The sequence below is a fragment of the Colletes latitarsis genome, chromosome 1, assembly GCF_051014445.1.
Source record: "Colletes latitarsis isolate SP2378_abdomen chromosome 1, iyColLati1, whole genome shotgun sequence".
NCBI classification, from domain to species: Eukaryota; Metazoa; Arthropoda; class Insecta; order Hymenoptera; family Colletidae; genus Colletes; species Colletes latitarsis.
In genome coordinates, this window is record NC_135134.1 from 34,823,941 (window position 1) to 34,849,191 (window position 25,251).

Below are 25,251 nucleotides of genomic sequence, written 5' to 3' on the forward strand. Positions count from 1 at the left end.
TAATCGCTAGATTTTCATTTTTCGTAACATATTTTGCGAGAAACTTGTATCAACGTAGCCTTTCAATTAATCTTACACGACCTACGTCACAGTAACGAAAAGTTATTTCGATTTTGTTTGAAATTTCAGTTACTGAACCCGTCAAGCCTTTTTCGGTAATTATTTAGAAGTTTGCCCTCCTCGCCGATTTTCGTGACCTTGAAATATGTTGTCAAGGTCATCATTCTGAACAACTTTTCCCTATACATGTTACCGCCGCTCGGCCTTAGTCTCCGAGATATTTGCAAAAATCTTTAGTTAAATTTAGATTACGAGTACACTTCATTTCGGCATAAGCTATTGCTTAACGGCGTTTTAAAAGTATTCTTCTTGTTACAACAGTTATGTTTTTGCGTTTATTTGGGTATTTGATACGTATTCCTTCCAAGTGATATCTTGTCATTAGTTTACGAGCGAGCTGTTTACAAATTCACGAGTATCGGTGCTGTTAAAGTCGCATAGTGCTAAGAAATTCAGAATTTTTAATTCTGTGTAATGATTACGATGTTTTCGATTTCTGACGAAACACAAAATGAATAACAGGTATACAATATATAAAAGGTGAAAGAAAAAGTAATTGGAGTGAGTTATGGTTTGGTATAATAGATGAGATTCTACTTGGGATATTGTAAGATGGTGATGTGAAACCATTTCAAATAGAATTTCGTATATTATATTTGGGAAGGTCCTTCCCCAAAACCCCCTCGGCGCCAGAAAATATAATCTCAAACCACTTCAATTACTCTTCTAATTACCATTCGGTCTCCATTTTTCCCGGAATACAGTGTACTGGTGTCATAAGTATAACTGCAGTTTTTTACGAATATCTCGGAAACTAAGGCCGAGCAGCGGTAACATGTATAGGGATAAGTTGTTCAAAATGATGACCTTGTCAACATATTTCAAGGTCACGAAAATCAGTGAAGAGGGCAAACTTCTAAATAATTACTCCTTTTTCTTGTTGTATTAGAAAACTTTTAAATTTGATATTTTTAATTGTTACAACGGACAGTTTTTAGTAAATTTTGATTTACGGAAAGCCACCGTCAAGATCAAAACTATCGTGACTCTAAACTTTCTTTGTTTCTCTTTTTTCGCTAGAGTCCTCCAAACGACGGAGGTCTTAAAAGGTTAATCCCTAAGATAGTTAAAAATCAGATAAATTACGCAAAGTGCCTACTAAACACACGAATGCTGCTATCGTTACTTTTTACAAGATTCTTACACGCATATCGCCTTGCCTATATTTTTCTGTCTTCTCGTTGCATGGTTAAACGTGAAAACATATAGGAATACACACGAGTATTAGTTTTCGAGTACGAATTTATGCGCTTGATTGCACGGTTTACGGTAGACGCAACATTTACCACGCTTTTGAAGTACGGAAACGCATACAAAATTTTGGTCAACATGACGATATTAATAGATTTTTCAGTTCATATTTTACACCTTGTATGATTTTAAACGGTGTTGCTCATCAATTTTTAGTATATTCGTATCTCGTTAATGTAACACAGCTTTAAACCAGTTTGATTTGGATTTCCACGTATATACAATAAATAATCGATACGTTACGTTACTATTTTTTCCGTTCATAATAATTTTGTAACCAATATGTTCGACAGTAAAGCCGGCACAAACAATTTGAAAGTGTAACGAATGCGTTCCCTCTCTCTTATTTTCCTTGATCATGTGATGTGCGACGTTCACGCCCAGAAATTCGAAATACATATGCATGAAAAGTTTTCGTCAATCTAACCAAGTAATCAATCACATGATAACTGAAAGGAACTTATTGAAAAGAAAATATACGTTGATAAAAACCATCGTATAAATAGTGTTTCAAATATAATTTTATAACATTCATTAATTAATTGCTGATAAATATAGTTCTGATATTTATATTTTTTCTTAAACCTTTGATTATCATGTGATTAATAACTTTATGATATCTTATCAGATCTAAGAATAGAAACGTTACAAAATGTGTTTTATTAATTTCTTCATAGGTCACTACAGTAGTCGCTTTAAAATCGTTGAACAATTATTCAACAAAGAATTACGGTTAAATAGGTGAATATTTATCGTTTATCAATTTACAAGAATTTTTATAAGTACACAGAATGCTTGCGTACAAACTTTTCGAACCATTCGACTTTATGTATTATTTTATTACATTTACGTTATATTTTTTTAATTTTTATACATTTTAACGTGACTATGTAGTGTAATATCAAGTTGTTGAGTAACTACTGTTACATCATAAGCCCCCAGCATTGCAAAGATGGCTGTCGCGTATCACCTGATCTAAGGAGAGTGTGAAAGTGGGAGACTGAATTGCTTCGCGAACCATTCAAGTCGAGCAGTTCACATTTTTAAATAACGTTGATTTTAATCAACAGATATGACAACCGATACGAATCGAATGAAAGCTTCGAAAGGAATTGAACTTCGACTCTCCAGCAGTTTACCGACACATAATCGAGGAAAAATTAAAATTGACGAGTTTCGCGAAAACACAAATAGACATCGGCTATCTTTCTATACAAAATAACTACTATGCAGAGACCGTAAGTTGTCGACGAATCAAATTAGCTGTATTACCTCCAGTTACACGGATTGTCATTATTATCTAAGTCGATCACACCCATAAGGTATATTGCGTAACCAAGGTTGTGAAGAAGAAACGTTAAAACAGTGTGATAGCTAAAAATTTAAAGATGGAGATTCTCTATTTTTTTCTGCATTAAATAATTCTTGAATACTCGATAACTTATGATCCCTGCAGAGTAGAGGACTTGCGGTACGTGCTGTACATCGAGTGTAAATAATAATACTATGATACAAAGTATAAGTACATTGGTTTAAATGATTGCAGGCTGCCCCACTCATATCACAGCGAGGGGCGCTGCCGGGCCCGCCACTAAATTTCTAAACACGACCTTCATAAAAAAGGAAAGTGACGCATGTGCTCGCACGTGTATACAACTTGCGCACTCATACCCCTTCGCACCAATATAATATTTTATATTTATATATGTATATATATATGTATATGTATATATATATATATAATCTTTCTCTTTTTTATGTATATATTTATATTTTCTTGTACAGGATACGCCATGTAACTCTAGTGCTTTGAATATCCACGTTATTGTCAACAATATAACGGAACAATTAAAGAAAAGAAAAAAGAATTATAAATTTCGAAGATCGAAATATTGATTGATTAACAGAATTTCATTTTTCTCAAAGTCACCTTGATATCGAGAATACGATGATGTTGAAATAGACGTGTTTCTTCGGACACTGGGGGTTCGTATCATTAACGGTAACGGGGATGGTCGCGGTAATCAAGTTATATGAGACACCCTGTATATATTCGTAACGTAATATAACCCTAAGTGAGGTGACCATCACTGTCGCGCATGGACGGTCAGAGTACGGAGGGCTGAGACGTGACAGCGCCACGTGTCTTGCGGCCAAATGGCTCAGTCTAGGCGCCGCCATTCGTCGAACCCTCGTGTAAAACCACGTTACAGTGGTTTTGGAAACCGGAATTCAGACCCGCTAAACGCTGAGACTCCAACTGCCGGGCCTATCGGTCCCCTTTAACATGTTTAAGACTAGTGTGACAATAGGAACATGGTATCTGCTGGCTCTGGTTGTTAAGAGGATTTCTCGTCAGACTTTGAGTCCCGGATATCTCTCTGCTCGAATGCTCTGAACGAAACACTGCTGGCTCTACGTAAAACGTTTCTCTAGCAGCTAGGGCGGAGTTCAATTCCCGAGCACGTGAAGTTTCGAAGAAGGAAGATATGTACCGGTCGAACTTCACGTGGCTAATCCTTCACCTCTGGCCGCTGAAGGTGGCTGAAGTCGAGTCGAAGGTGGCGTAGAGTTGCTTTCCGGTCTACTGGGAGGCTCTCTGTCAAAGTGATGTTGAAGAGCGTCGCCCGTCCACGTCGGAACGTTGGCGGAGTTTTGATTGCTGCCATTGGACGATGGAGTGCCGGGAGAATGGGATGGCGACGGCGTTTGGAATAGCATAGACCCCGACGGAATCGAGGATTTCCCGTCAACGAGTGGACCGTTGCTAGTCGGCGCCATTGGCTGCTTGTCCAGAGGAAAACCAGCTCCCGTCGCGTACACGGAACCGAACAAGCCGGCGTACTTTCCAGTAGCCACCGAGTGACTCGGTAATCCGTTGTTACTTTGGATTACCGATATCTCGTTCAGCTGTAAATAATGCCGTCTGATTAGCTTTACTTGAAGTCAATTACCTAGAAAATATAACAGAAAAAAAGTTTTACACGCTGCAATCTTTTTATTTTTAACGCTAAATTATTTTACTTTCTAACGTTGCTTGCTCTTTACGTTCTTTGTCTCTTTTCAATTATACTAATTAGTATTTTTTTTTATTAGATATTTCAATTTTCTCACGGACATTTCACCTGGGGGTTTTGGTAAATACAGCAACACTTGGACAACTGCGAGTTATTTTCGATTGGATAAGCGAACGGAAGTTATCCCTACTACTGACAAGGGGACCTTACAGTCATGGAAATTGCTTTTGAAACAATAGCAGGTACAAGTTATAATATACAGGGTGTCCCGTAAATAGTGTAAGAGCCGGAAATGTGGGGTAGCTGAGACGATTCTGAACAACAATTTCCTTTGCAAAAATGTCGGATGGAGCTTCGTTTTTGAATTATTAACGAATTATTGACTTATTGAATTATTGAATTATTACTGGCATCAAAAAACCCTAATAGGTTTCTTTACAATGGGCCTTCATTATCAAAATATTTTGATTTAAAGTTTGTCTTTGAATCCTTCCTCTTTCTTTTTTTCTCTTTTTTTCTTTTATTATTTTGTAATGCAAAAATATATTTTATTTATTATGTATACAGGGTGTTCAGCCACCCCTGGGGAAAATTTTAATGGGAGATTCTAGAGGCCAAAATAACACGAAAATCGAGAATATCAATTTGTTGATGGAGGCTTCGTTAAAAAGTTATTAACGTTTAAAGTTCCGCTCGTACTGAATTTTTTTCTCGAAAATGCGCAAGATTTCGGGGGTATGTCTATTCATCAAAAACGATTGTAATTGATCCCCGCAACCGAAAATAATTTTTTTGGAACGATTTGAAATTTTTTTTTTCCGTCGAATTTAGGCACCTAATTAGATTTTCGGTAAGGAATTTTTTTCTCAAAAGTGCGTAGGATTTCGGGGGTATGTATAATAACCAAAAATGATTGTATTTGATCCCCGCAACCGAAAATAATTTTTTTAGAATGATTTGATAAATTTTTTTTTCGCCGAAAAATTTCAGCACCTACCCGATTTTTTTCCTCGAAAGTGGATAGGAATTCGGAGGTATGTGTATTCATAAAAAATGATTGTAATTGACCTCCGCAACCGAAAATAATTTTTCCAGAACGATTTGATATTTTTGAATTTAATTGTTAATAACTTTTTAACGAAGCCTCCATCAACAAATTGGTATTTTTGATTTTCGTCTTATTTTGGCCTGTAGAATCCCCCATTAAAATTTTTCCCAGGGGTGGCCGAACACCCTGTATATGGCATACAGTAGTAAAATAGCATTATTCAGGGTGTTCGGCCATCCCTGGGAAAAATTTTAATGGAAGATTCTAGAGGCCAAAATAAGACGAAAATCAAGAATAGCAATTTGTTGATTGAGGCTTCGTTAAAAAGTTATTAACGTTTAAAGTTCCGCCTGAGGAATGGCAATCTGCGAACAGTTGCGTGCACGCGATAGTGGTTCTCACTCAGCATGAGAAACTCTACTTATTGACGTATCGACAGTCTTACAGTTATCTGAATGAGAACCACTAGCAGCTGTCCGCAGATTGCCGTTCTACAGGCGGAACTTTACACGTAAATAACTTTTTAACGAAGCCTCAATCAACAAATTGGTATTTTTGATTTTCGTCTTATTTTGGCCTCTAGAATCTCCGATTCAAATTTTTCCCAGGGGTGGACGAACACCCTGTATATCGCATATATTTTTCTATATTAATAATTCGTATTAGTCATTCGTATCGTTAGTATTGTCACTTATGATTTTCGGACATATTTCAAATACAGAATTTAGTAATACTAATACAGAATTTACTTGATAATGATTATTATATAAATGTAATGCTAAAAATACCATTACAGTAAAAACTACTGTACTTACTACTGTTTTTTGTACTAAAGATTTAAGGATTGTTTGCTGTAATATTTATGTCATTTATACATAATAAATAAAATATATTTTTGCATTTCAAAATAATTAAAAAGAAAAAAAATGTAATTGTGCGGGGATTCGAACCCACTACCAAAAGATTCGTAGCTAATCGCTCTATAGTCCTACTCAAATCTAGTTCTTTACAACACATATAAGTAAGTCTCTTAACCTTTGCTTGCTAAACTTTAAATCAAAATATTTTGAAAACAAAGGTCCATTTTGAAGAAATTTATTAAGGTTTCTTGATACTAGGTATATACTGTAACTTGCACCTGCTATCTTATCAAAAGTAATTTCCACGACTGTAAAGTCCCTTTTTGAAGTTACAACAATTTTCCTTTAGCGTAAAGACATCGAGCAGTTCGATGAAGCTCTTGTGGACGTGGCGTGGGTCAGAGTAGACCCACGCTCGCTCGACGAAGGGTTAACCACATTATGAAAAAGTTACGTACGTATGAACAATTATTTTATAATAACCGTATTTAAATAGTGCCCGTTTCTTTGTAGGCCATCGAGGAATACTTGCCAGTAACTTGCATTAAATTCTATTCTGGCCATTTCAAGTTACAACACGTGTCAGTTTTGATTTAGTATAGAGATTATGAAACGAAATGTTATGGACGATTGCTTACTTTCTGCTGTACGCCGTTAAGGAATGGCGCGGGTAGATACGGGTAAAAGAGATCCGGCCGTCGTTGGAGAAACTCCGAATCCTTGGGTGTAATAGGTAGAGGAGGTAGATCCAGTGACATTCGACGGCCTCGTCGGGAGGCTCCGTTGGTCCACATATGAGTGCCCATGTGCACCTACGATTAGAAAATTTAACATGGTCAGCACGACTATTGAAGCTCGACTATTGCACCGATTTTACATCGAGTTTGCAATTTTGTACGTTACGCGTTGGCGTTAGTACAAGCTGTAGCAGTTAACTGGTGTTAGTGAAGAAACTCGAAAGATTCAAGGATACGATTGAAGAGCAGGAGAAAAAGAAAGAGAGAAGGAAAAAGAAAAAAAACAGCGTGAGAAAGAGAGAGAGTAAAAGGGGAAAAATTGTAAGTATACCTTGAGATTACCCTTGGTGGTGAAGGCCTTCTGACAGACGGTGCATCTGAACGGTTTGTCTCCTGTGTGAGTTCTCATATGGATCTGGAGCGCCGAAGATGAGGAGAAATTCTTATTGCAAATCTGGCACAAGTGTTTGCTCGGCACGCCTGCAAATACACACACACACACAGTTCCACTAAATTGGCCCAGATACATGTTTCATGAGGTTCAAGTTTGCCTTTTCAGCTAAATTTTCGCGGTCTGAAATATCGAGGAGGGACTTGTTCGAAGCTTCAACTGATAAGCGATAGGAGCGCCACCTGTCGCCAGGAGTGCGTGAAAAGAACAGCGGTGAATAGAAAATACAAGCGTGCAAGTAAACAAAGGTCGTTGCACTAGCCTCGCGTTTCCATGAAAAGTTGAAACGCGATCTGTTAGCGGAAGAGTTAAATTTGCCAAGCCAAGCCTTGAACGGTTCGAATTGCTGCTCGATGAGGAAGCAGACATAAACTCTTATCGAACAGTTTTCCTACTTACTGGCTGGTCTCTTTGGTGCTGGTAGATCTCCTTCGGGCGGAGATCTTTTTATAGAAATCGTTTGCTCCATGGTCGTCGGCGGCATCGGCGGAGGGGGCGGTGGAGGCGGCGGTGGCGGTGGCAAGCTCGAATCGTCGGCGCACATAGGACTCCTCGAGTTCTCGTGCTCCTGCGGCTGTTGTTGATGCTGCTTCGAATCGCTGAACAGATGGGGCGGCATGTCGCGGATTTTGTGGGTCAGCATGTGTTGCTTCATGTTCCCCTGCGAATTAGAAGACGAAGTTTCGTTAAAAGGGTTTCGAACCGGCTGTCCTGAAATTCAACCGCTTCGCCGATTACACCACTCTGCATAATTCTCGATGTTCCAAGATTCTTGACTATTGTCAATCAATGTCTCAGATTATATCTAGAAATGTAAAAAATATTTTTCCGTAAATTATATATGAACAGTCACATTGGGTGATTAGAAATTGCAGGCAAAACACGAAATGTAATGGATAGCAGTAATCGGGAAAGACGGGCACTCGCCAACACGCTGATGGATTACAGAACGTCATAGAAGGTAAACAATGGAAGAGAAACGCCGAGAGACGAATGCTCGATCGGGTATACCGAATCTTAAAGAAACGTCTCTATGTGTTCGTGTGGAGAAAAGTTAAATGAAATTGACAAACAAAAATTCTGATGCTATAGAGAAAAAAAAAACGGAGCTGTTGAAATATCGGTTGTCGAAATTGGCCGTTACTGTGAAAAGTCTGGAAATCCATTTTAAAATACACAGTGGTGTTATCATTGTTTTTGATTCTCAAAATTCAGCAGGCTCTTACCAGGAGGCTGTGCGCCGAGGGTAGAAGTCCGAGGGCGGGTGACATCAACGGGGGTAGGCGGATGGCAGGATAGACAGGTGTCAGCCCCCGCCCCCCTCCGGCTCCTCTCCGCCCCCGGGTCTTCCGCTCCTCAGGCCGCCGCCGCCTGCGTTTCGGTTTCTCTCGATTACTGGCACACGATGATCGATATTGGGAATCGGGTGAAGTGATCGAACTGTTATCGAGCAACGGTTGAGATGTACAGATGCATGCTTGCTGCCCGGAACCGTCGTTCTGAAAGTATCGTAGAAAAACAAAGATACAGAGACGACCAAAACTGATTTATATCGGGCTTTGGAACGTGGCCATTAATTTTCGACAATAATCGCGTACGAATCACATTTACTAAAATTTCATCGCGGACAAATTCAAGCAGACGTTAAGACGTTAAGGAATTTTAAGAGTCTATACAGCCCCTTTGCTCTATTCATAGTAGGGTGGACCTTAGTTATACCCGAAGAAAAATTTTTTTCAGGACACTTCCTGGAATTATAACACTAGATGAAAAAATGACCTATGCAAAATCTGAAATTGATCGGACAACGGGAAAACGTGGCACATTAAAGTTGAAAATTTTGTATTTTTGTAACCCGTTTTTCTCCATTAAAGTGTATTGCTATCATATATTTTAGTACCTCTTTGAATTCATCTTTTTACACTTTATAAATATATAGAAACAAAATTTAGAATTTTTTGTTTTTTATAAGTTGCTAAAATTTTAAAAATTTATTGCGGAAAAAATATACTTATTCGCATTATATTTATTTCGTTAAATAGTACAAGTGTTACATATAACATGTTTATAAATAACGAAAGTATTTAAGTGATTCCGTTTTTACGTCTTCGACTTCGTATTTTCGTAAAATAAATACTACTTTTCAGTGAAATAATTTAGATGTATACCAAGATTATAGTTTCTTAATTATTTAATATTATAATTAATTCATGCGTACAAAATAGTTTATGTAAACGTGTGCAAAATGGTATTCAAATTCTTGAAAGTACTGTTACGTTTGGCGATTCAAAGGAACTTGTACTCCGGAATGAAACTTGAAAGGGAAATTTTGTACGTATCTTACAGGTATTATATTTATGAGATTGCTTTATAAAGTATATTCATTGAAAAAATGACAAAACCTGAAGGACCAAGTGTTATTTTAAAATTTTCAAGAAGCGTGGATTTCGATTGACAAAGTAAAATTTATACCAGGAATTAATAGCGAGTTTGTTCGTCGAAAAATTCCAACTGAATTAATTCAACAAATTATTGAATTTCCACTTAGAATTTTAGAAACAGGAAAACAGCCGCGAGACGATTATAGGGAGTTTTTGGAATTAGTAATTGTTTTCCTGAGTGAGACTTCAGGAAGAAATGTATCCCTTCAAGCTTCAGGAGCTTTCTATCACGCTTAGCGGATGTCAAAAGCAATCTATGCCTTAAAAATATATTTATTTCAAGAACAATTTCATTTAAGTATTCAAGAAATTGGAAATATATGTATAGAAGTATGGATTAGAGCTCCAATAGTAGTGGAAATTCCACGCCAAGATTTCGAATTCTTGAAAGAACACTAAGAAAATAAAAATATCGACGAAAGAGTAAACTGTATAGGTCTATCCAAATTTGTTAACCATTTATGCTATTCATCAGAAGCTGCAGATTTAACGTTTTTTGATAAAATGGTACGAAAAAGTACCAAATTGCAAATGGTGGAAGTAATGAAAAATAAATCAGAAGATAATTTTTGTAAAAAGATTAAAATTGCTCCTGAAGATATAACAAAGTATATCAATACAGGAATTGAACATTTCATTTCACAAAAGACAAAAACACTTTTTGAAAGATTTTCTATTTAGTTTGTCTTTTTAGAAAAAAATCCTGATTTGTGGGAACATGAGAGCGACTTTAATTACGGGTTAAACATCGCGCGACAATTAAAAGTTGTAAATGAATGTTTCTAAAAATCTAAGTGAAAATTTAATAACTTGTTGACTTCCTGGTATAAATCTTACTTTGTCAATCGAAGGCCATACTTCTTGAAATTTTTAGAGTAAAGTTAGTCCTTTCGATTTTGTCATTTTTTCAATGAATATACTTCGTAAAACAATCTCACAAATATCTTGCCGGCAAGATAAATACATAATCTCCCTTTCAAGCTTTGTTTCTTTGAATCGTCAAACGTAACAGTACTTTCAAGAGTTTGAATACCATTTTGCACACGTTTACATAAACTATTTTGTACGCATGAATTAATTATAATATTAAATAATTAAGAAACTATAATCTTGGTATACATCTAAATTATTTCACTGAAAAGTAGTATTTATTTAACGAAAATACGAAGTCGAAGACGTAAAAACGGAATCACTTAAATACTTTCGTTATTTATAAACATGTTATATGTAACATTTGTACTATTTAACGAAATAAATATAATGCGAATAAGTATATTTTTTCCGCAATAAATTTTTTAAAAGCAACTTATAAAAAACAAAAAATCCTAAATTTTGTTTCTATATATTTATAAAGTGTAAAAAGACGAATTCAAAGAGGTACTAAAATATATGATAGCAATACACTTTAATGGAGAAAAACGGGTTACAAAAATAAAAAATTTTCAACTTTAATGTGCCACGTTTTCCCGTTGTCCGATCAATTTCAGATTTTACATAGATCATTTTTTCATCTAGTGTTATAATTCCAGGGAGTGTCCCAAAAAAAAATTTCAAAGTTGAAAAATAATGTCCACCCTAATTTATAATTATTTTCGTACTTTTCGCTAAAGGTACAAAAGGATCGTACAAGGAGTGGATTGAAGATTTTAATTTCTATATTTTTAATAAACATTACAAAATTAATAATACATTCACAGTGACGAGATGCAATATTATATTTTTAACGCATTCGTTGCAGCATAAGAGCGCCATATTGTGTTTCGTTCTCTGCGAACCATACTTGTAATTTTTCTATCGTTCTTTTCAAAATTAGCACGAAATAATTGAAAAGTTTGGGTTATGTTTGACATGATAGTCTACGCCAACCACCGCAGTAAACGTGTTAACAAATGCAATAACTGAACAGAAAACTCGAAATAACAATTTTAAAAAACATTACTGTTCACTTTTGTTGGGGGAAAAAAGTAACGAATAACTATTTCAAAAATACACTTGCAAATTCACCAACTTGCCGATACTTTTATTCTTCTAAACGTTAACCGCATTGCAATTTTTGAGTTGTTTTCGTTTTTTTGAATTTCTTAGAAACATGAAATTTGTAAAAAATCGGTTTTACGAGCAGCGAACAATTTCTCAGTGTTCCAAGTTTGTAAAATTAACGCTTCCAATTAGAGTCTACTCTATTGATTTGATTTAAGAAAGTTACGTTACCTTCGTGGAAAAGCCTCTGTCGCAAATGCTGCATTTGAAAGGTCGCTCCTTCGTGTGACTTCGATAATGGATCTCCAGCGCGGAGTTGCACGCAAATGTCTTGTAGCAGATATTACATGTGGTGTTTCCACGCACTGTAACAGATCGTAGCTCTTTACAATTGTTTTCCGAGTACTTCCACGTGTTTCTACATCTGCGAAAGTAATTTGTAACTACTACTCGATCGTAAAGTACCAATTGCAAAACGCGAGAAACCGCGTTAACTTTATTCGATAAAATGCTCGAAATCAAGAGAGACGTTTGCAACCTGAGATTTCCAGGGCATGAATCGACTGTTATCCGGTAAAACTATATCGAAAATAGCGTTAGTCACAATTTCCTAACAGCCTAACGGAAGGTGGAGAATGAATCGTGAAGGCAACAATAAATTTTGCAAGGTTCATTTATTTCTCAAATATATCCACAGTTCTAACCTTCTTTTATGCAAAAAGATGTTAGATACAAAACTGATATGTGCTCGCAAACGCTGGTATCTTCCGTTTCATTTTTTTTTTGTAAAAAAAATCACAAAGTGACGTGAACAGAGAATGAAAGAGTAACAGAGGCATAGACAGAGAAATATCGAAACAAAGGTGTACAAAAAAGACAGTAACAGAGTCAAGCGGGAGGGTGGGAGTGCTAGGTCCGGCTACACCACAAATAGGATGTCGATATACAGCTTGGATAAGGTGGACGAATCAGTCAGTCTTTCGGTCAGGATCAGTGAATCGTGTCAGATCGATCGGGAGGTGTAGCAGGAACTGCAGCTCGCCCTGATGCTAGCAGCGCCTACCTGCTGGCCCTCCGACAGCCAGGCCGAGCGGGTTGTATGTCGAGGTGGCAGCGAGTACGGCCGACGTGGTAAGCGAGGCCAATGGTCCAGCGGCGCCGGAACCCGGAGCGACGTCGTTCATCGAATTGATAGTATTTATCGAGGATCCTATGCTGCTGGTGGATGGCGACGAGGAGACCGCTTGCAAGAGGCCTGCGAACATGCCGAAGGGGTGTGGGTGGTGTATTGCGGTCTGCGGGGGCGGCGTTGGTACCGATGCCACCGAAGCTGGCGTCGAGGATGCGCGGGGCGTCAGGTCTAGAGGCGCGCCGGCATTCGACGGACTATTGCTCTTCTCGCTGCCGTTGTATCGATGAAAAGGCGGCGACCTCGCTGTGTTCGCCGTTGACGTGGCTATCGTAGTAATAGTTCGCACCTGATTCTCAAGAGCAGCGAGAGAAGTCGAGAAACTGGGCAGAGAAACGTCCTTTTGCTCGTTCTCCTCGCTCTCGCGATCCTGTTCGTCCTCCTGGTCGTCGCGACTGTCGCGGATCGCGTGGCAACGCTCCTCCTCCTCCCTGCGGTCCTCCTCCTCGTCTTCCTGGTCATCCGCCTCCTCGCTCTGATCCTCGGCGTTGTACCTTTGCTGCTGTTGCGGTTGCTGTTGGTGCTGATGGTGTTGCTGGTGGAGGTCTTCCTTCGCGTCCATGTCGTTCTCCTGGGGCTGTCGTTCTAAGGTCTGTTGCCTGGTCGGCGGGAAACTTAACGGGAAGCCCGTTCCAGCGGGATGAATCGGCGGGAAGCCCTGCGGGAGAAACGACGCCAACGGGTGGTGCGGATAACCCGGCGGAAATTCGTTCACTTCGCCAGCTTGGATTTGTTCCGGGCTGAGTTCCGTCGGTTCGCCAGTGTGCAGGCGTATGTGTTGCTGCAGCACCAGCGCGTTCGTGAATTTCTTGTGGCAGACCGGGCATTGGTGAAGCACCCTGAGCGGCGGTTTCGCTCTGTGCACGCCCATGTGCGTCTTCAGATTGCCCTTGGTGGTGAACGCGCGACCGCAAATTTTACATTTGAACGGTCGTTCGCCGGTGTGGGTCCTGTAATGCATCTGGAGGGCGCTCTTGCAGGACAGCACTCTGTGGCATATCACGCACTGATTAGGATCGGTCAGTTTGTGCTCGATATTGTCGACCAGCTGCTGTAATTTCGACGTTTCCGAAGTCTTGGTGATCTCGATCAAGCTTTCCCAGGAATTGTCGTTGCTGCCCGGTCGTGGCAGCAAGCTGGAATAGATGGCTGGATCCTTCGCTGGATCGATCATATCGCTGGTTGAGACAATGGGCGCGTTCACAGTCGTTGAACCAACGTGGTGAGGAATCTGATGATGCGCGGGTGGCCCTGGGAAGAGAATCCCCGCGAAGGACGTTTGTAGGCTTCCGCTGCTCGCACTACTGCTGGCAGGAGATGCTCCAGGATAGGCAACGATCTGCTGAGGCAAACGACTTATGGTTCCTCGGCCGGACAAATTTTCCGGTTGTTCCTCAATCTCTTCGTCGACCTCCATGTCACCGTCCCCTTCCAGCCGTCCACTGATTTTGCTATCCATGCTGCAGTCTTCGTAAGTTTGCGGTTGAGAGAGCGGATTGGCGGAGGATTGAGGCGAATTCAAGTACCGTCTGGTCGTTTCCTCGAAATCCTCGATCTCCTCCTCGGTGGGATCCTCGGTCTCCTCCGGTTCTTTCTTCGGCGTTATCCTCTCAGCGAGTTCCTGACTGATGGGCCGTTGCTGGTACTGTTCCTGCATAGGCAACCGTTGCTCGAGCTTGATCTCGTCCCTTTGCTCTATGTGCTGCTTTTGTTGTTGGTGATTATCGTGAAAAGAATGACGAGAGTTCGACACAATCGTAGGGGAATGTGGAGACGTGATCGAGGCAGTGGTTACGGGCTTACTCAAGTTCTCCGGGACGTCCTGATCGTCCCGATGGGCAACGACTGGCGATCTATACAAGGGTGGCATACCGGGCAGGGCTAAACTGAGTGGTAAGGGTGGCTGAGGAGGTAAAAAACCGTGCGCCGCCGCTGGGTGAAAAGAGGGATGATGAGAAGGTGACGGCGGCGGTGGGGACGGCATTGGTCTCTGACCAGAGGCGATCTGTTGTAGCAGGGGTGGGTGGTACTTGTCCAGGTGTTCCGGAACAGGATTCGGATTCATCTTAACATGTGGAAACTTGGCCGTATGCCTCTGGAAGTGGACCTTCAAGTTCCCTTTTGTAGTGAAGCGGCTGCCGCAGACGTTGCATTTAAAGGGTCGCTCACCTGTGTGCGATCGTATGTGGATCTGAAGCGCTGAATCGCTGCCGAACACCTTGCCGCAGTACCGGCATCGATGCTTGAAGAACGGTTCCCCGCGACCGCCACCAGACTTTGAGTCGTATGGGGAGAGACGGGAACCCTTTCCGCCCCTAAACGCAAGTTCGTCGGCCAGGTTGTTGGCCAGCAGACCCTGGCTAGCATTGTCCAACACTTCTTGGGCTCTCTTTTGCAGCATCTCCAGAGTGTTTGGTTCGTGTAACGGCGGTGGATCGGTGTTTGTTATTATCGACGAGGCTAGGGAAGAACTGATCGAGCAGAGCGGCGGCATTTGATGGGATATTGGCATTTGGCTGTTACTGGTGGTCGCTGTCGTACCCGTTGCGTTCGACGAAGGCATCGGAAGATTCAAAGGTGAAGCGCTGCTGGTTGGTGTTGGCCGTTCCTGGGACAGATTCGGTGTCATGGGAGCTGGCGAGGTCTGCTGGTGACTCGCTGGATGCGACGACGGAGGCGGCGTCAAGCTTGACAGAGGTTTCGGTTGGATGATGGGAGACGGAGATACTTCTTTGCTATCCGACGGTTCGCCTAAAACTTGGTGCACGGTCTGACTGTGCGTGATGGACAGTTGTTGTTGAAGTTGGCTGATCAACTGTAGCTGGAACACCTGCTGATGCTGAAGGGTGTACAACGTACTTTGTAACAGTGCTAGGTCCTGCAAAGCCGCCTCGCTGTCCGCGCCACCAGCCAATGCCGTCGCTGCGAACTGAGCAACCGCCACTTTCGTGTTCTGAAGAGCTTCCAAGGTAACGTGACTAGTCCCAGCAGGCGGGAACAAATTTCCAGATCCACCGCTCTCCACAAAGTTGTTGTTGTTCTCTGCGTCCTGTCGATGACGCATTTGCTTTCGCGATCCTTCTTCATCGTCCTCCTGGTCGTCCTGTTCGTCGACACCTTCCTCTTCCTCCTCTTCCAGAGCATCGTCTTGATCCTTGTCGTCTTCGTCGCCCTGATGAGATCTGGGTGCAGTGAGGTCCACGGCTTCGTTTCCTCTGCCCCCTTCACCGCCACTTTCTTCACCATCTGATATGAAGTCATTTTCTTCTCCTGTAACAGAAAATTGTGTTTACGGTTAGTCTTTTTTTTATACTTCAATGGTTACTCATATTTTAAATTATCCTACGATCAATTTCGCGTTTCGTTTTCTCTATTGTAATTATTTTAGCGGAAACAACACTCAACTTCTCAGAATTTATATAAAAAAAAAAAAGGAAACGCGTCGTAAAACCTCGGATTGTACACTTGTACACTCACATTCATAAAAAGGCCTGACAAATTTCTACTAAAAATGTAGAAATCGCATATTAAATCATCTTTTATTAGTTACAGAAAATATACAAAGATTTTCTACATTTTTCTACATCTTTGTTTTAAAAAGTTTGCGACTGCATCATTTAAGTAAAAGCTTAGAAACATTTTTTAATCATTTATTACTTTTTATATTTTTAACCGTACGAAAGATAGTAGTCCCATTTGTACGATGTGCCTTGTTTTGTCAAATTTCGCATGTATGCCAACAACCCGTGACAACTGAATTTACATTCAGTGTGTAAATAATTTGTGTGCGTTATGATTCACAAGTTTAATACAGCTGACGATGTTATTAATGAAACAAATGTACAAACTTATCAAGTTAAGTGTCTTCGTATGACGATCATCGCATAAACCGAGATATATCGAGAGAGTTGCAAAATTTTTAATGATTTACAAACAGCATCGAGTCTGATAAATGGAATACTTGCTTTACTCTACAAACACCATGAATAATTTAATAAATATTGTATATTACATAGTAAGATATATATTATCCATCAAGTGTTCGTAAACACTAAAGTTGTCAACCGATCCAATACAGCGTAAAGCAGTTATAAAACATTTGTCCTCTTTCTTTCTCGTAAATATTTATTCCAAAAGGATGAAATCAAACTTCGAAGTTTCTGCATTTTTACTTTTTTCCAAAATGTATAACTTCACAACAAGATTAACAGTACGAGATAGAGTAAAACCGTAAACACAAAAATTGTTTAGTATTCCATGCCTCTGGACTATGGACGATGCTCGATCCAATGTTCCAGCTTTGTGACTCATAGGTAATCATTTTAGTCGTTTTGTTGCCACTTTAGTATATAAGAAAAAGTGTCAAAGAATCGTCTTTCGTTGTAGAAAGTTATACGACGTTGAAATTCTCCAACTATACAATCCACTAAAAAGGTGCATTCGTAGATATGGAATATAAAAGAAAAGTTGTAGCATATTGGAGAAGCGGTAAAAGGGAGAGACTGAAAAGTAAAATCGAAAAGAAAGAAAATCCAAGTGAAAAACTACTGGAAATTTCGAAATTCTAATACCGATACAAATTCTGTAATTCTCGATAAAGATTTGCGAAAATAGACGTTGCAACTTAATGCAGATATCTTGTAATAGAATTTAGAAGCTCTGACAAAGTGGATTTCCAATTTTGAACTATGTTATAAGGTTGCATCACGAAAAGTGAATATCCCAGCATTGAGGGTAATTGTCTTAAGTTTTGTGACCAATAGTAAACGTCTAATCGAAACTTACGATCTGGAACAAAAGCAATTTTAACCCTAAATTGAATTGTGCTTCGTAATCTCTGCAGCAGAAAAAGTCATATTTCCCCTTTTAATCGTATTAAAAGAATTTGATAAAACTTTTGAACCTCGACTAAAAGAAAGATCAGCTCCGTTAAAGAAAAAATAATCAATGTATTTATTGATCGAAAAAAGACAACAGGAACGGTACAATTTCTTAACATGAATTTCGGGTGTAGAAAGGATTCGTAAAAAAATTTTCGGATCTCGTATTCATTTTAGATATGGGTATTAACTTGTATTTGTACAATAATATAATAAAATTACAATCACTTACCCACAATTAATTCTCTGAGTAGGGATATAATAAATCGTTTCGTTATGGATGCTACAAAAATGGATATACAACCAATTCGATTTTCAATCATCCTTGTTAAATTTACGAAACAAGATACTTGATGCCTACTTACATGTGCAATATATGGAGCACCGACTGTTATTCGTTGCGCATAGTGCTGAAATTTCTTAAGTTTTAAACATTTTTGCGACGACTTTCATTATACTGTCATTTTTCATAGACATGAATTGTTATTTGCCGGAAATATTGTTATACAATCTTTAATTCTAAGACTTACAATATGTGTTGGTATTATATGCAAGAAACTGTCGCAGACTGCAAGAATGTTAATCGTGCTTTCTATTTGCACCGTTACCATGTTCATAGTACATCCAGTCGGAGCCTTTTATATAAGTATTTTCGTTGCTGTTTCACTTTCGCAAATTAAACAAAAATTGGTAACAAATAGAATTTTTTCATACAAAATCCAACTCAAATTGTTTATTCTGAAGGATTGCGATTTATATGATTTGTTTATAAGATTGATCTTTGAAAGACATTGTTTTTTGTAAATAATAGCATTGGAGTTACTTTTGCATACGTTCATCGAAAACAAACAAATGTATAGAAAGATGTGTGTCCTTCCCTTATATAAAAAAAATTCAAAACATTCCATATGTCTTTTACAAATATTATAAAGCAGAATAGATCAAAGAAATGACCGCTCGTTTAATTATATGTAGATTTCAAAGATAGGAATAAGAAACATGATGCGTGGGACTGAATGATGTGTTAGTATGCTGATGAATGCAAACAAAGTAGGAAAATGATACGAATGCTCATTAGATGATTAGAAAAAACGAAGATGGTACTGATACACCATAAATTTCCATTAGAAATGAGAAAATTTCCATGAGAGATGATTTCTTAACATCATTTCATTTTGTAATAAATGTTGAAGACAATACCGAATGAATTCATATAATACAAAGGATGAACAATATTTTAAATCAGTTTTACGCTAGTTTGGACTCCTTTTTTACCTTTACTTAATATGTTTTTATCTCTACTGACACTGGATGGATAACATACAGTGTTCGGCTACCCCTGAGAAAAATTTCTAGAGACCAAAATAAGACGAAAATGAAGAATATCAATTTCTTGACTGAGGCTTCATTAAAAAGTTATTAACGTTTAAAGTTCCGCCCAGAACTGAATTTTTTTTCTCGAAAATGCGTAGAATTTCAAGGGCATATGTATTCATCAAAAATGATTGTAATTGACACCCGTAACCGAAAATAATTTTTCCAGAACAAATTGAAATTTTTTTTTCGCTGAAAAATTTAGGCATCTACCCCCCCTCTTGTCGATTTTTCCTAAAAATTTGTTTTTCATTTTTAATAATTTTGTTTGACGCCCTACAGAAAAGTTGTCTAATACTTTATTGTTGGTTTCCATGAGTTATACTTCAGAAAAAAGTTTCATTGAAATATATTCACTATTGTAGGAGTTATGGTCGTTTGAAAATTGGCCCATTTTTATGGTGTTTTTCTCATTTTGTGGGGTCAAGGATCAACTTTTCGAATATTTTTGCGATTTCTACATATTCTTCACCTAAATACGTAATGTTTGCCTTTCGAAACATTAAAATCGTCCAATCTGTTCAGAAGTTATGGCATTTTAAAGATTTGCATGAAATTTCAGGGATGCATTTTTGGCCTCACATTAGATTTTCGGTAAAGAATCTTTTTCTCGAAAGTGCATAGAATTTCAGGGAATGTCCATTCACCAAAAATGCTTATAATTGACCTCTGTAACGAAATATAATTTTTTAAATATGATTTGAAATTTTTTAATTTCGTCTAAAAATTTCAATACCTACTCCAATCTTTTTCTCAAAAGTGGGTTGGATTTCAGGGGTATGTGTATTCACTAGAAATGATTGTAACTGAACCCCGCAACCAAAAATAATTTTTTCAGAATGATTTGAAATTTTATAGTTTATTTTTGTAATAACTTTTTAATGAAGCCTCAGTCAAGAAATTGATATTCTTGATTTTCGCCTTATTTTGGCCTCTAGAATCCCCCATTAAAATTTTTCCCAGGGGTGGCCGAACACCCTGTATAACATTTCTTCTTTCCTTTTACTAACAAGTTTTATAACTTTGCCATTTAATGCGGTAATGTAATATATTTAAGACGTGTAAAACACGCAGAATGTTATATAATATTTTTCTTCCTGTGTTACGAACAAGTTTCATAATTTTGCTGAATAACGTGTTACATAATGTAAACACAAAAAATATACAATTCAGTAACAAGTTACGAGAAATATGCTGTACAAGTCTCGTAACAATTTGTTTTATTATAATAGTATGTTACATGGACCCGGTTTTAGTATCATATCTTTCATGTATAATTGTAAAAGATTAACTTGCAAACTATATAAACAACAAGGTGTTTAAAATGTGCATTTATTTAAACTTAGAAAAGCTTAATGGAAATTTGATACAAAAAATTTGACTCGGTTCAAATGTAAATAATTTAAGTAAAGAACAACAAGTTGCAAACCTAACACTAAAATAATAGTGAAGTTGTGACAAAGCTAAATTGTTATTATTTACGACAAATTGAAACACAGTGGAATTAAAGAAAAACATGAATATGTTCAAAATCAAAATTGTTACATTTCTGTGAAGTAAGAAAATAACTCTTCAGAAACCATGTTGTAAAAAAAATTAATCTAAGAGAAACATTTTATTATTTGAACGTCATAAAAGTAGTAAATATTTGTACGTTTCGTCGCAACGATCGATAAATTTTCGTTGCAGATAACAGATGTTAAAAATATACCTAAAGTGACTTTAGTTTGCTTCGCGATCAAACTTTAAGTTATTTTTGAGCTGCATTACTTTTCATCGATCATAATGCCGATTTAATTTACTCGACTAATACTGTTGCCAATAAATATTATTTATTTAAATGCGTAGTTTTAAAACTAATTCTACCAACATCAACTTATCAGATTTTTGCGTAGATAATTTGAAACATTTTATATCCCAGAAACAAATAACAAAGGAAGACTTCCGATTATTGAAAGAGAATAGTTTAGGCGGAAATAAGAACATGGCACAAAAGTGGAACATGCTCGCAGAAGACTTATAGGGGAGAGTCGTACAGTACCGTCCAAACTTAGTATTCGTTTCTTTTACTAGATAAGCACACTTCTAGAGCAAAAATAAACTACTATCGTATATATGTTTTACATAGTTCGAAACCATAACGAGTCTAGGACCCTTGACCACCACGTGTTCGTAAACCTATCACAGACCTAAACCTTAATACCTTTTTTCAAACCATTTAATTATATTGTTCGTCCCACGATTAATTTCAATTTATCTTCTACAATTAGAACACTAGTTTCTATTTTAAAAAAGTTGTTTTTTTACCTAAACCTCAACCTAAGCTTCAATTTAAGTTCACATCTAACCTCAAACATAAACCTAAACCTAAACACGAATTGGAAAAAGAGAGGGCAAGGCCTTTGGGTTACTAATTTCGTTAAAATTTTGCACATTTGTAGATTTAGTTATTCAGTTTAAGAATATATAATATTATACGGACAGATACTCAATAATTTTTTAAATATTAATGATAAAAGTTTCATTATTATCAAGAAATATAATTTTAATCTATCAAGTGTCAATTACGATCATGGGGCGTAATAGTAAAGTACGAGACTTCTACCCAGAAGGTCCAAGGGCTCGATTCTCCATAATTGCATAAGTTCTTTCTCTTAATATAAATAAATTTGAATAATGAAATTCACACATAAAAATAATACTTAAATTTTAAATAAAATGTGTTTGTATTTATTAAAATGTATAACGTATATAAAAATATAAAAATATGGTAATGATATAATTATTGATGAAATTCTCCATCCTCAGTAACTGAAAACAAATGAAGAAAAATTCATATTATAAACAAAGATATTTTATTTAAAAGATAATTAATGTTTTTATGTGTGAATTTAAATATTCAAATTTATCTATATTAAGAGTAAAGTATTATGTAGTTATCAGGAATCGAACTTGGACCCTCTAGATAGAAGTGTCGTGCTTTACTATCACGCCCCATAATAGATTAAAATTATTGAGTATCTGCCCCTATAATGTTATATATTCTTAAACCGGATAACTGAATCTACAAGTGTGCAAAGTTTCAACAAAATCGGTAACCGGAAGGCCTTGCCCTCTTCTTGTGAGTCTGAACATAAATTCTAACCTAAACCTACAGGCAATAATCGAAGTTTGAATTCAGTCAAACGTGTTTCGATAAAGTGACTGGGTACAAACTGTAACGTTCCTTCATTGTTTTTTAATTTTATGTTATTTCCGTGCGATGAAAGTTATTTTTAAAGGTTATTTTCTTTTTTTCTTCTAACAGTCTCTAGTTTATCAAGAATAATTGATAACCCTCATTTGGTAATCTTTTATGTGCATTAATACATTATGATCTAAAATGTGTTTCCGCGTGTTTGTCGTGCAATACCGACCATGCAACCTGGAATCGATGTTTTCTTTATTTGTATGTACAGTCTATGGTTAACTCAAAGTCTTTTCTCACAGAAAAAAGTAGCAAATATAAATAAAAGAACAGTTGAAAGAGAACCGAAGAAAAATAAAATAGCAAAAGACAAAGGAAAGAAATACTAATAAACGAATTAGGAAATATCAAGATAACAAAAGAAGAAAGAATAAAACTTCAGCGATCGGTAGTGCAAAACTCTCCCCTAGCACCATGTTGTTAACAATCGAAGCATGGCATTTTGCGACGTAGAATTGTAGTTTTAAAGGCGGTATCGTTCAAGATTCGACTGGTCGCGTAAAAACGAAAGCTCATAAGATTTCACTTCACGATTAAATGTATTGCCAAGGCTGGAACGAGACAAAAACTTGGCAGCTTTGAATCTTTTAGTTAAAATGCACAATGCTACCGCCTAACTAAATCAGAATTGTTGATCAACCAACAACGACCGTACATGCAAGCAACATTCGCAACAACAGTGATCGTCGGTATCGACGTATCCTATGCAGGAAAACCATGCTAGAACACACGGCAAAAACCACGGAGGGGACGATGCACATTTGTTTCACTGATAAGGAACAGCGGCCCGGCAATTAGTATTCCGTGACGCGTCGCATGAAACCCGTATCGCTGGAAACTTTCAATAAACACTATATTGGGGTTACTGAAAAACAGAAATCGCGCGATTACTACTCAGCGGTCTGACCAGGTACGTTCGAAGCGCACCAGTTTCACCGAAGCGATCTCTTATCGCTGATCAACACTCAACGATTCGACGAAGTAACAGTTCCTATCGTTCGCAACTACGGCTGAGAACGCCGGAAACACGAATCGGAGGTATTTAGCCGCGTCGGTCAAGGTCAAATCGTACCGGAAGATCGGGGACACGAGAGTCTGGAGGGCCTGCAAATGGTCTGCTTGATTCCACGACAATCGAGACGGCGCGTGATGCTCCATCTCATGAGCTGCATGTCTCCAGGACCCGATGCGTGGTCAGTGCGTGGCGCCGACTTGCGGTGACGTGTGGAACCTGTGCTGTGTTTAGACCGGACGTCCGCGTGTCGACCACTGTCATCCGGCAAGGACGAGAACCGACTGATCGCTTGGTAAAGAGCCGGTCTGGGCGTAGGTACCGTCGTGCAACGTCACGCGTCACCCTTCCCCCACCCCCGGCACTCCTATCCCTACCATCGGCATCCTTCCCGCCGCGCGCAAGCTTCTGTACTCAGTTATGACATGGAAGGCGTTGCGGTTCATAAATCAGGGGATAAAGGGCGGGGTTTGCACGAACCATTCACCGGCCGGTTATTAATTATTATAGGGTGGGAGTCCCCTCTATACGGTTCCACCTACGCCGCGCAACTTCTGGATTTACGATGCTGCTGCGTTCGTTTCTCCGCTTGCTCGGGGATCCGAGCGGCTCGACGTGTTTCATTTTGCGAGTTTGTTCTCCGTAGGAAGCTGCTTCACGGAACAGGAAAGTATGAATTCACCCAGACTCAGAGTACACCTTTTTTTTTTAATGCAAATGGGACTTTACGAGCATAAACAGGGGCGGATCTAAAGGAGGAGCGACGAAGACGATTCCCCCCACCTCGAACAGTTATGATATCTTGACAAAGTATACATTACATTCTATAGAAACGTTTTTGAATATGCACTTGCATAAATAAATTATTAATATAACCTTGATTGTTTAGACTTTTATAGGATTGGTAGAATTACAAGGATAGTCATGAAATATACTTTTATATATTTCTTACCCCCCCCCCCCCCTCATTCAAGCTTCTGGATCCGCTTCTCAATGTAAATGGTGATTTGTTTCGTCTCCATCTTGTTATTTTTATAATTTGTAAAATAATATTTAGCAAAATTAATCAATATCTCTATATTAATGGAATAAGCGTGTATGTATTTATGTTTGTTTTTTTAAGTTTAGATATAAGATTCAATTTTTATTTTATATTTGTGTACAGGATTAGTTTTATAAATATTTTTTATGGGGAAGGTGTTGAAGGATCTGTTTACTATTTGTACGTAGGATATCTGTTATTTTCTTCCAGTGAAAATATCCGCCAAATATCTGAAATCCACGAAAACATCTTAGTCAGCATGCTGACTATGCAGTTCAGGATTCAACTTCGCGCAAAGTCCATCTCTACTAATTACTAAGGATCTAGAATCGTCCTTCTCTCATCAATTACCACAATGTATATAAGTCCTGAATTGTACCTTAGAAGATTTAATCGAAATTTGTAAAACGTTTGCTTAACGTACAGTCAATCTTGAAATCTCGACAAAATTTCTGTTAGCTTAACGCTTCTCTCAAAAAGACGAAAATAAGGAATAAACAATTTAATTGCGTTACTTGTTGAATAAAAATGTAGAATTTTAATTAAAAAATTATATCCGCTTCTTTCGTTTCGTTTTCATGTATTATTCAATTTTTTATGTA

At 38.0% G+C, this 25,251-nt stretch overlaps 1 protein-coding gene across 3 annotated transcripts in view; it reads right to left on the minus strand.

Annotated features, from left to right (window-relative positions):
• Positions 1 to 3,038: 3,038 nt before the first annotated feature.
• Positions 3,039 to 25,251, minus strand: part of Salm (spalt major) — a 106,695-nt gene continuing 84,482 nt past the window's right edge. The window contains exons 1-8 of one of the 3 annotated variants that reach the window (XM_076768053.1): positions 23,668 to 23,853; positions 12,969 to 16,364; positions 12,137 to 12,270; positions 8,711 to 8,983; positions 7,884 to 8,145; positions 7,365 to 7,513; positions 6,935 to 7,108; positions 3,039 to 4,281 (exon numbers count right to left, since the gene is read on the minus strand). In XM_076768053.1, coding sequence (XP_076624168.1) covers positions 3,877 to 4,281; positions 6,935 to 7,108; positions 7,365 to 7,513; positions 7,884 to 8,145; positions 8,711 to 8,983; positions 12,137 to 12,270; positions 12,969 to 16,364; positions 23,668 to 23,767 — 4,893 coding nt within the window. In that variant the 5' untranslated portion in view covers positions 23,768 to 23,853 and the 3' untranslated portion in view covers positions 3,039 to 3,876. Of the gene's footprint in view, positions 4,282 to 6,934; positions 7,109 to 7,364; positions 7,514 to 7,883; positions 8,146 to 8,710; positions 8,984 to 12,136; positions 12,271 to 12,968; positions 16,365 to 23,667; positions 23,854 to 25,251 lie in introns of those variants that run through there. The other 2 variants (XM_076768045.1, XM_076768062.1) reach the window with 2 other exon arrangements.